This window comes from Lathyrus oleraceus, chromosome 5 (assembly GCF_024323335.1).
Source record: "Lathyrus oleraceus cultivar Zhongwan6 chromosome 5, CAAS_Psat_ZW6_1.0, whole genome shotgun sequence".
In the NCBI taxonomy this organism is placed as follows: domain Eukaryota; kingdom Viridiplantae; phylum Streptophyta; class Magnoliopsida; order Fabales; family Fabaceae; genus Lathyrus; species Lathyrus oleraceus.
In genome coordinates this window covers 589,642,573-589,654,390 of record NC_066583.1, presented here as the reverse complement: position 1 = coordinate 589,654,390, position 11,818 = coordinate 589,642,573, and the positions used below count along the sequence as shown (strand labels likewise).

Here is an 11,818-nt window from a genome sequence, read left to right as displayed (position 1 = left end):
TTGCTAAACAAATTGTTATACTTTTATGATATAACTAAATTAATAAAAAATAATTACTTATGCTTCAAAATAAATTTCATTTCATTAAGAAAAAAATGTCGAGAACATAAAGTGATATAAGATAGAATTTTTGCACAAATATAACATATTGCCTAATCATTCCAATATTGAGAAATTCTCTTAGAAACAACTATCTCTTACTTTGCGACGCAAGTTAATCCTTTGATACCACTACCTTATAAGGGCTTTAGTCTTCTCCCTGCATCAAACATAAAAAAATTATCTTATCTCAACAAGAGTAACAACACAACAACAAGAGCAACAACAAGAACAACAACAAACTCTAAAGGACAAATAGTTTGAGAAACAACAACGTTAAACCTTCAATCTCAACAACAATAACATACAACCTTCAATCTCAATAACAAAAACATATAACCTTTAATCTCATCTTAACAATAACAATAACAACAGTAATACAAAACCTTTTACTCATCTCAACAAAAACAACATTAAAACATTTAATCTCATCTTAACAACAACAACATAAAAACTTTCATCTCAATCTCAACAACAATAACAATATTAAACCTCTAAACTTTATGGTCTTAACAACAAGAACAACAACAAATCCTAAAGAACAAATAGTTTAAGCACCACTACCACTAACAACAACATTAAACCTTCAACCTCAACATCATCAACAACAATATAAAACCTTCAACATCAATAACAACAACATATAACCTTTAATCTCATCTTAGAACAACAATAACACTAAACCTTTCACTTATCTTAACAAAAACAACAACATCAAACATTTGATATCATTTTAACAATAATAACAACATAAAAACTTCAATCTCAATCTTAGTAGGGTTTCAACAACATCAACAACAACATTACAAAAACATGAATGGTGAAAATGTTTCACGTAACATAAATGTGATGAAGAAGTCAAAGAAACGAGTTTCGTGTTTTCTTCTTCCGAGTTTCATGTTTTCTTTCCTTGTTTCGTACGAGTTGGAGAAGATGTGATAGAAGTCAGTGAAGATATGGATGTTTCGTACGAGTTGGAGAAGATGTGATAGAAGTCAGTGAAGATATGGAGATAGGGTTTCGCTATGACCTGATTATGTTCTGAAGGGAAATAAGCTACAACTTTGCTTATATGTATAATTTGTTTGAATTTAAAATTTTAAAAAAATCTGACATTTCCCCACGGTTGTTAAATATGAACGAGGGGAAAATAGTTTAATTGTAATTTAAAAATAAAAATAAAGGAAACACACAACTTTTATAATGAATATAATACAAAATTGGTGGTGTTAGGATTTGGAATATATTCCCGAGGAAACTTTCCCCACGATTAATAACATTGATCGGGTGAAAAAGTTGCTTAAAAATTAAAATGAAAGAAAGGCCCCTAATGGAATAAATTTTACCTCTATGGATTAATTGGTTGAGGTAAAATTTTGTTACGAAATCTACTATTTATTGTAGTGATGTCTTTAAAAAGGATTGTGTCGACCCAATGATCTTCCCAAAAAGAGGTAAGCAGACCAATTCCCGCCTTTTTTACACACTTTCCACAAACTAGACAAAAATGGTAGCGATATCAGAGCCAAGGAGAGAGACTTCTTTCTGGCACAAAGAATATCAAAATAGAAGACCTACCTCATTAAGAAAATAGACTAACAGAGCTCGACATCTGGCTTAAAGGATACCCTGCCATAGACCAATAAAGTCTAAAATCAACCTCTAATGTCATTCATTAAGAAGAGTCACATTGATTAGGCGAAGATCACGAAACCCTAATCCATCTTTTTGCTTAGGCTTATATGCATCAGACCACCTAAAACTTTCTCTAGATCTTCTCAATATTCTTCTAGATCTTAACAACATCTTCATAAAGATAAGAAGAATATAAAAATTAAATTTAAGACCAAATAAAAGAAAATCATTATCCCTACGTAATAACAACTACTATCTCGATTCTAAAATGAATATTGTTTAAAATATTTGCACATATTAAAAAAATTAATAAAGTAATAAAATAGTAAAAGAGACTTTTATCAATCTTATTATCAATAAAGTAATAAAATATAATATATTTTCTTCAAATACAAATATACAATAAGAGTATACATCATCATAGAATACATGATATAGTATAAGTAAATTTGGTAGAGAAGAGTTAAATTTAACGAGTTTGGTAGCCGTCATCTTTTGCACCATCTACTTTCTCCCAAAGCCAAAAAGTTACACAAAACAAAACCCTTCTCTCTCTTTCTCTCTCATAGTCTCTCATACTTTCATAATAATCTCATTCTCTCTCTCATAGTCTCATTCATGTACACTACTAGCAATTACTACACCTCTTACGCCCACCATTTAATGCAATTGCACCATCTCAATACACTCAGCAATAACTCATCACTGCCACATTTTTCCTCTCCATCCTTTCCCTCTTTTCTCTTCCTTCAATTCCTCTATCCTCTCACCTTCTTCTTCTCCTTCTTCTCCCTTTAAACAACCTATACCTTTTTTAAGCTAGACCACCTAAAAACACTCATCAAGCTTCCCCTTCCTCATTTAATTACCATACACCCAACCTTTCTTCTTTCATAAAGCTTCCTCTCTTTTTTTACTTCTTTTTTACTACCTTAGTAGATCTACATTTTTTTAATCTTCTTCTAGCAACTACTCTTCCTCTTGGTAAGTGGAGGAAAAAAAGTCTTTCTTATCATAACTTCATTTCACATCTCATTCACACTATTCTAAGATCATTGCTTCTTCTTTTCTTTTTTTCTCTTTCTCTTAAAAATCTTTTTAAAATATTTATGTCTCCGTCCATATAGTTAGGGTTGCTAGAATGTCATGCATATTTTTTATTTTTTTGCTTCTATTTTTATTTTTAATTCTCTTCTTGTATTTTCTTAAGCTTGAGAAGTACATAAACTCATATGCAACTATTTTGCTTGTGTTGATTTAAATTATAAAAATAAAAATAAAAACTTACAAATTTTTACTTATGTGCATTTTAATTATTACACATAATTGTTTTTTAGAATTGTTAAAGACAAAAGAAAAGAAAATTCTAATCACGTTTTTGTGTCTTAAGTTTCTTCATCTTCTTCTCATGTTGTTCATGTTTTTGTTTCTTTTTGAAGTGACACATTAACCTCGCCGAGACACCGCAAAAGCTCACAGAAGAATCAAACAAAGAATTCATCAAGCCCTTTCAAGGATCTAACAAAAGAGAGAGAGAGAGAGAGAAAAACAAAGATTCTGGGTTGATGCTTTTGGTTTGTGAAATATGCAAGGTAGTTTAATGATTCCAACCATAAACATGCCTTCTATGATAGGAAGAAACAACAACAACGTTGGTGTCTTTGAATTATCTTCTTCTCTTTCTCTTGCCCAGGTGAATATCAATTACTATTTCTCTTCACTAAAAAAAATTCAGATTTTTTTTTAAATTACTCACTAATTTCATTATAATATTATTATATTAATACTTTTGGTTTAATTTATTTTGACTTTATTTTCTAGAAGTTCATTTTTTTAAGTCAGAATTTGGTCTTTAGTGAATGAAAAACTCAAAAATATTATTTAAAAAATTGTTTTGTATTTATCAGTCCAAGTATCCTTCTCGTTATTCGGAAACCGCGTTTTACACTTTTCTCAAAACCATCAAACGTTAGTCAAATCCACATGTTTTTCCTTCTCATAAACTTTATCCTATTTTTCTATACAAACAAACCAATAAACAACACTTTTGTTGTTGCTTAGGTTTATGTTTTTTCAGTTGTTCTAGAATGTACTATAAAACCATGTTCTGTACTCTATGTTATGTCTCATATTGTTTTTGTTAGATTGAAAACAATAAGCATTTGGAATCTTAAAGATCTGTAGAAAATGTTCCAGTCAAACCTAATGGAAGCTGGACAACTTCATCATCATCAGCTTCTACCACTGGACATGACGCAGAACAACAACACTTCTGAAAGCGACGTTCCGAGAATCCGTGAAGATGAATTCTTCGACAGTGCTACAAAATCCGGTAACAGTGAGAATCAAGAAGCTGCTAATTCAGGTGGTGAAGATCAAGAACCTCGTGCTAAGAAAAAACGTTATCATCGTCATACACAGCATCAGATCCAAGAAATGGAAGCGTAAGAAATCAACACAGAATAAAGAGTATCTTTTTTTAATTAATAAAATTTATTTTAGGGTTTTGGTTAAATTAATTAATGTTTTTGTTTGTTTAGTTTCTTCAAGGAATGTCCACATCCTGATGACAAGCAAAGGAAGGAACTGAGTCGAGAGTTAGGGCTAGAGCCATTACAAGTGAAGTTTTGGTTTCAAAACAAACGTACTCAAATGAAGGTAAAGGATTTAATTAATTTGGAGGACTTTTTTCTTATTTTTTTGAATGAAAAATCTAGAAGGTTTACGAGAGAATGATGTTTTTTTCTTGGTTTTCAGACTCAACAGGAGAGGCATGAGAATACCGCGCTTCGAACTGAGAATGACAAGCTTCGTGCTGATAACATGAGGTTTAGAGAAGCTCTTAGTAATGCTTCTTGTCCTAATTGTGGTGGACCAACTGCGATTGGAGAGATGTCGTTTGATGAACATCATCTGAGACTCGAAAATGCTCGACTCAGAGAAGAGGTATGGATTTATTACACTGATTAAGGTTAAGGAACTGCACCATGTTTATGGTGTGATATATTATAGATCATGTTTTTATTCTTTTTTGTTGTTTACATTTCAGATTGATAGGATATCTGCCATTGCCGCAAAGTACGTAGGCAAGCCGGTGGTGAGTTATCCGTTACTCTCTCCTTCATCCGGTACTCCTCGTCCTCTAGAACTCGGCATTGGTGGTTTCGGAGGACAACCAGGATTGAGTGGAGGAGACATGTACGGAGCTGGAGATCTTCTTAGATCAATAAGTGGACCGACAGAAGCTGATAAACCGATGATAATTGAGCTCGCTGTTGCTGCTATGGAGGAACTCATTGGAATGGCACAAATGGGTGATCCTCTTTGGTTAACTACAATTGAAGGTGCTTCCATACTCAACGAGGAGGAGTATGTTCGGACTTTTCCTCGAGGAATTGGTCCAAAACCGGCTGGTTTTAAATGTGAAGCTTCGAGAGAAACTTCTGTTGTCATCATGAATCATGTTAACCTCGTGGAGATCCTCATGGACGTGGTATAGTATATAGTACCCAAGCTTTCGTTCGTTAAATAATAAAGATATTTATTCGTAGTTTTAACATTTTTGTTGTCGTTGTTGTGGCTATAAGAACCAATGGTCCACAGTTTTTTCTGGTATTGTTTCAAGAGCAATGACATTGGAAGTGCTCTCAACTGGAGTAGCAGGGAACTACAATGGTGCATTACAAGTGGTATGTGTATATATTATTAATCATAGTACAACTAATCAATTGAACATAATTGAATTGATTTTGAATTTGAATTTGAATTTTCAGATGACAGTTGAACTACAAGTACCTTCACCACTTGTGCCAACAAGAGAGAGTTATTTTGTAAGGTATTGTAAGCAGCATGCTGATGGAACTTGGGCCGTTGTCGACGTTTCGTTGGACAATTTGCGCCCTAGTCCTTCTTCAAGATCTAGAAGAAGGCCTTCTGGTTGCTTAATTCAAGAAATGCCTAATGGCTATTCGAAGGTTCGATTATTTTCGTTACTTACTCGAGTTTTTTTATCAATATGAAACTAAGATTGTGGTAACATTTGATATTTGTTTTTGTTCTCTAGGTTATATGGGTTGAACATGTAGAAGTGGATGAAAGAGGTGTTCATAATCTATACAAGCAACTCGTTAGCTCCGGGCACGCTTTCGGCGCGAAGCGTTGGATCGCGACGTTAGATCGACAATGTGAAAGACTTGCTAGCGCGATGGCGACAAACATTCCCACAGTTGATGTTGGCGGTACGATATTTTCAATTTTCATCTTCAACTTTTGATACTTTTGAGATTTTTTTTTATATGATTAAGTGCTTAATCTTTTGATATTGTATAATGCTAGTGATAACAAACCAAGATGGGAGAAAGAGTATGTTGAAACTAGCTGAAAGAATGTGCATAAGCTTTTGTGCTGGAGTGAGTGCTTCAACAGCTCACACATGGACAACGCTTTCCGGTACCGGAGCCGACGATGTCCGCGTCATGACCCGTAAGAGCGTGGACGATCCCGGAAGACCAGCCGGCATTGTTCTTAGTGCCGCAACTTCTTTTTGGCTCCCAGTTTCACCAAAGAGAGTTTTTGAATTTCTGAGAGATGAAAACTCAAGAAGTGAGGTAATTAAGAAAACAATTATGCACCAATCATTATCTAATCTTAAACTTTTAGGTCACATTATTGCATGATGATAGGTTGTTAGATTATTCTTGATTAAGTAAAATTTCTTTGGGTTAATGTATGATGCATATATCCTATACTAAGTTCATATTATGTCATCTTGTATGATTTTATGTAAGCATATACGTCTAGTTTCATCTCTCTAGCTATCTTCTTTGAATTTTGCATAAATACATCTTTTTCAATTTGCTAAAGAAAGTGTGACACCTACTCCACTTTTTCATGAAGACTCTAATAAACTTTTGCATGAAATTTTGTTCCCTATGTCATCTCACTTTATACACATTATTGTCAAATTGTTATTTAATCATGTAATGTAACATTTATTTATATTTATAATATGATTCATCTAACATTTTGAGCCTCTTGAAAACAAAACAGTGGGATATCCTTTCTAATGGTGGAGTTGTTCAAGAAATGGCACATATTGCTAATGGAAGAGATACTGGAAACTGTGTTTCGCTACTTCGAGTGAACGTATGTTGAATTCATGCCACATTTAGTTATTTAAATTTCTTATGAAAAAACTATATTAATTTTTTTTTCTTCATATGTGACATGTAGAGTGCAAATTCAAGCCAAAGCAACATGTTGATATTACAAGAGAGTTGCACAGACACAACAGGATCATTTGTTATATATGCACCTGTGGACATAGTTGCGATGAATGTGGTTCTAAATGGAGGTGATCCTGATTATGTTGCACTTCTTCCATCCGGATTTGCTATATTACCGGACGGAACAACAAATGGAGGAGGAAACGGTGGTGGTGAAAGTGGTGGTCATGGTGGTGGTGGTGGTGGTTCTCTATTGACTGTTGCATTTCAAATATTGGTTGATTCTGTTCCAACAGCAAAACTTTCTCTTGGATCTGTTGCTACCGTTAATAATCTCATTGCGTGTACCGTTGAGAGGATCAAAGCTTCTTTGTCTGGTGAAGTTGCTTGACCATCAAGTTATCTAATTATTGTAACATAATTAAGGTATGCATACTATATGAACACGGCCGTCTTAAGTTTTAGGCCCTTTTCAACCACGATTTAATCGTTAAAATTTTTAGATTTTGTGCGATAGTCCACCTTAACTTTTGTTCCAAAATTTTTAGATTTTGTTGCTACCGTTAATAATTTCATTACGATTTTGATGTAAACTTTTAGTTCTAGCTCTCTGTATCGTGATGGTGTCTTAACTTTTGTTCATTTTTGTGCGGTTCAGAAGAAGGGCAAAGAGTATGCATTGCATTTTGGATAAAGAGTAGGGTAAGGAAGTGAAGTTTATATAAAAAAAAGGATGGGGAGAAGTCAAGAGCGCACCTTGCAAGATTTTCCTTTTCAGAACGATTGAGGACTGAGAGGATTAAGGTTCGGGAATTGACTTTCCTGGTTAATAGTAAAAACTACTCTCTTCTATCTTAAATATAAACAAAAAGTCAAATGTATTTGGTTTAAATTCGACTCAAATACAATTGACTTTTTGATTCATGTTTAAGATCGAAGATAGTAAGACCTAAAATTAAGATCTTCTCTTCACCTTCTAAGACTATCTATCTATCAATTTCTAGTTAGTGATATCATTTGATGATGATTAAGTTGTAGCTTTAATTTGATGTAACATTTCATGTTTCTTTTGTTGTTATAAAATTGTGCTTTAATTAGACCATGCATTACCATGCACATGTGGTTGGTTAATTTCTCATTACATGTGTTTTAATAACCTTTTTAAGGTTTTGAAAATGGATAATGCATTTCATTTTGTCTACTCAATTTCAGTAACTTAGATTTCTTTGATTGATTATTATGAGTTTTGTGTTTGTTATTTATGACATAAATGTTGAAAAGGTTGTGAGGTTTAATGTGTCACGCAAGAAAAAATGTCTAAGATCGACAATAGATCTCATGTAAGTATCTTAACATGGGGTTAATTATATGCTTACCTTAAATATCAAATTATGGGCATGTTACTTCTATACCATACTAACGTGTGATGCTCCCACTTTTTGACCATGGATTTCACTCATAAAGGAAATAAGTGAAATTTAAAGCCATATTAATTTGAACTTTCCATTATTTTTTTCGTGAGTTGTTTAGTGGTTGAGATTTTATTTTAAGTGAAATATGGTAGGTTCGAATTTGTATTTCTATATTTGATATTTTGTACGATTATCAATTAAATTGTCTTAATTTATTAAAAAAACTAAGATGTCTTACTGAGATGTTATATTTAATATTTATCTACTTTAGAAAGATGATAGGAAAAAAATTGATTTCATTTTCATGTTGAAGATAAAGATATATGTACCTAAGTGTAGAAATATTATTTTTGATTCAAAAAATATCATACAAGCTGTAGCAAAATTTTTATTGTAAATCTTATTTATGTTTCCTAATAATAATGGCTATAAGTTGATGGGTAAAGTGTTGGCAGATAAGTTGGATTATCTCATTCACTGAATCAATCCACTTTTATTATAGAGAGATACTTTATTGATAGGATGGTGTGGTGATTTAATAGCCAAGAGGATCCATGAATGAAAAATAATGCTTAATATTTTAAATGGATTTTGAGAAAGCGTGCAATTCAGATTGTCTAGAAATGTAATACGTTCCGGCAACTGTCCCCGCATAAAAAATGGTCATGGACGTTCGCACGTTCAAGATGATAATAGAGATGTTATTGAATTTTATTTATTTTAAAAGAAAATAAAAAATATCGATAAAACTCTTAAAATAAAAAGAAATGGTCATCACAACTAAATTCGAGTTTGGGAGTCGATTATACAAGAGGAAGATATTAGTACCCCTCACATTCGTTGTATTCAACGAGAACCATTTAGTTAGATTTGCGAATAGAATGTTAGCTTTCGTTTATTTGTTTTCTTCAAGTTATTAAAAATGAAAGGAAAAAGAAAAGGACTAAAACTAAGTTTTTTATTAGGGTGTTTGACAAGATTGTGAGTCTTGCTCATACGTGTCCTCAGATGCGATGAGGAATTCAAAATTACGTAGTTCTGGACAAGACAAAGATATTTTTAGGTTTTTTGTTGTAGTGATTGACGAGACGTTGAATCTCGCTCCTACGTATCCTACAAGACAAAGTTATGTAGTTTTTGATTTAAAAAACCATGTATTTGTTGGTTGATTTTAGTGAACAAATGTTTAGGTCTCATTCTAGTGGTTAAACGTTGTTTGTATTCTCGCGCAGGAATGACTTAAGCGTTTATTTGTATCACGGTATAATGGATAAGACACCGTCCATTTGTGGAAAGGATTTCGATTGCACGGGGCGAGAAAAATATAAGTTTGTTTGGTTGAGTATGTTTTTGAGTGGATGACGAGTACTTGAATGGTTGGCTAAGTATGACCATCATCTAAATTCTCGCAAAAAATATAAGTTTGTTTATTGCGAAAAAGAGTTTATGAAGCGATTAAATTTGAAGAAAAGAACTTGTTAAGATCAAGATTTTCTTATTCGCTTTGTTTTGAAAAATGATTTGATTTTTGGTAAAAAGGTTCGAATTTGATAATCTTAATATTAATCAAGAGTTTTTATTTTCAAGATGTGTTGTTTTTAATTATTAAAAAAATAACTAATCAAGTTATAAAAATAAAACAAATAATAAAAAAATAAATGGGAGGTGTGCATGGTAATGACAAAGGTGTGCTAAATAAGGAAAAGAAAGATAACATTGGCTAAAGGCACACCACCAAAATAATAAAATAAATAACGTAGCAAAAAACAAGGGGGCGAATAGCAATTGGCCAGGGCGCGGCAAGGCCCAAAGGGCGTCTGGCCCGATCAACATGGCCAATGGAGTAAAAAATGTTGACTCATCCTCATGTGTCTGATCAATATGCTATGAAATTAGTCTTTATCTAATGGCTGGAAAAAGAAGGCGCATATGATCATGGTGGGGTCCCATAGTCAAAGGCCAAAGTCATCCAATCTGAGGGATAGAGATGTGCGGGATGTAGTCTATGTGAGTCATTTTTTCATTTTTTCCCTCTCTCTTCAGATTGTTCTCTCCTCTCTCTTCAACCACAAACACAGTCTCAATATTTATTTTTAACTTTTTTAGATCTAGTACGGTGGTCGGGGAAGAACTGAAGATGAACATATGAATGTTCATCTTCTTGATTTCCAAGTTCCGGCCCAAACTCACCCAAATTGAAATCTAACAACACAAATCCCCCTCCATTTTTTCTTCTTAACGCGAATTCAACAACCAAATAACCAAAACAAACATAATCAAAGCATGTCAACTTTATTCCCAAACAAAATCCTAACCCCTTTTTTTCAATGATTTTTCACAAATTACAACATATTAAAGTAATTTAAAGCATTAGAATAACATATGTGCAAGGAAATAGGTAAATAGATATGAAAATAATGGAGAAAGACACCTTGCCGAAAATTGGAATTTCCAATTTTCCTACGAGAACTTCGGCGAAGCCTCCAACCTTCAGGTATGTAACTCTAATATTCTCCTTCTTCATTTGATGTGTCCTCTTATTCTACTCACTTCTTCTAAATTCCTCTTCTCCTTCTTTTGTCTTCTGGTGTTGTGTAGGGGATAGCCCTAAACTTTGGTGATAAGGTTTAGAGGGATTTTATGCAGAGTTTTACTAGGGATTTTTATGTGTGTGTAATGAGTGAGTGAAGGGTCACTTTTATAGGGGTAGATTGAGAGTGAAGTGGAACTTATGTGGAAGATTTTGGGAGACAGAAAGAAGGTGTGTGAAGTGGTGATGAATTTTATGGCCCTAGAGTGAGTTGTGCATGATCAAGGGAGGTGAGCAAAGTGTGACTTGGGGATGTATAGGATGTATGGAAGGGCATAGATGGTATCGACATTGTAATTCTGCTATGTAATTCACGTGTATCATGTAATGAAAAGGATCTTATTCAATTGAGTTCAAATTATTTTTCTTTTATTTCAAATTTCAATTCAATTTAATTTTTGCTCAATGGGTGTGTTATGCATGTGTCATATTCTAAATTTTTTCAGCTTATTTTTATTATCTTTTATTTTTAGCATTTAAAATAAAAATCAAAAGTGTTAGTTAGTTCAATTGATAAGTGTCCAAGAATGTCAAATAGTGGATGGCGGGTTTGAATCTCATGGTTTTCCTTTTTATTTTGGTTATTTATTAAAAAAGATCGAAAAGTCAAATATTGACTTTTTTTTCGTTTTTTAATATGATTTTTGTTTTTTACTTTTAGACATTTTTAAAAAAAATCCACTTAACTCATTGTTTTATGCACAAAATAGTAAAAAAAAAATCATAAAAATATAGAAATATCTCACAATTTGTAATTCTCGTTTTCTGATTAATCACATTTTGACATACTTGCTTCTGATTGGTCATACTTTGACAAAATGACTTTTGATTGGTCAAACTTTGTCAGCTTGCTGATC

The 11,818-nt window shown here is 32.8% G+C and overlaps 1 protein-coding gene and 1 long non-coding RNA gene across 5 annotated transcripts; both read left to right on the top strand.

Annotated features, from left to right (window-relative positions):
- The first annotated feature begins 2,303 nt into the window (after nucleotides 1-2,303).
- On the top strand, nucleotides 2,304-8,056 carry LOC127086750 (homeobox-leucine zipper protein HDG2). 4 transcript variants are annotated; one of them, XM_051027548.1, is made up of 13 exons: nucleotides 2,304-2,718; nucleotides 3,174-3,427; nucleotides 3,931-4,178; nucleotides 4,275-4,392; nucleotides 4,492-4,680; nucleotides 4,784-5,227; nucleotides 5,322-5,423; nucleotides 5,508-5,708; nucleotides 5,798-5,972; nucleotides 6,070-6,341; nucleotides 6,784-6,879; nucleotides 6,967-7,385; nucleotides 7,618-8,056. In XM_051027548.1, the coding sequence occupies exons 2-12, from the start codon at nucleotides 3,320-3,322 to the stop codon at nucleotides 7,348-7,350; spliced, it is 2,337 nt and encodes a 778-aa protein (XP_050883505.1). In that variant the 5' UTR covers nucleotides 2,304-2,718; nucleotides 3,174-3,319; the 3' UTR covers nucleotides 7,351-7,385; nucleotides 7,618-8,056. The 4 variants fall into 4 exon arrangements, with proteins under 4 accessions (XP_050883505.1, XP_050883504.1, XP_050883508.1 ...); XM_051027547.1 differs by having other exon boundaries at nucleotides 3,919-4,178; XM_051027551.1 differs by having other exon boundaries at nucleotides 2,305-2,718; nucleotides 3,911-4,178.
- Nucleotides 8,057-10,268: 2,212 nt separating this feature from the next.
- On the top strand, nucleotides 10,269-11,333 carry LOC127086749 (uncharacterized). The gene is made up of 2 exons (XR_007789597.1): nucleotides 10,269-10,865; nucleotides 10,970-11,333. It is a non-coding gene; the product is annotated as an uncharacterized LOC127086749 (long non-coding RNA).
- The last annotated feature ends 485 nt before the right edge of the window (nucleotides 11,334-11,818 follow it).

Bases quoted from the DNA above. Each gene is read 5' to 3' on its own strand.
- LOC127086750 (XM_051027547.1), top strand. From the start codon at position 3,320: ATGCAAGGTAGTTTAATGATTCCAACCATAAACATGCCTTCTATGATA. The intron at 4,681-4,783 runs GTATGGATTTAT...TTTACATTTCAG, and splicing joins ATGCTCGACTCAGAGAAGAG to ATTGATAGGATATCTGCCAT. The intron at 5,709-5,797 runs GTTCGATTATTT...TTTGTTCTCTAG, and splicing joins TGCCTAATGGCTATTCGAAG to GTTATATGGGTTGAACATGT.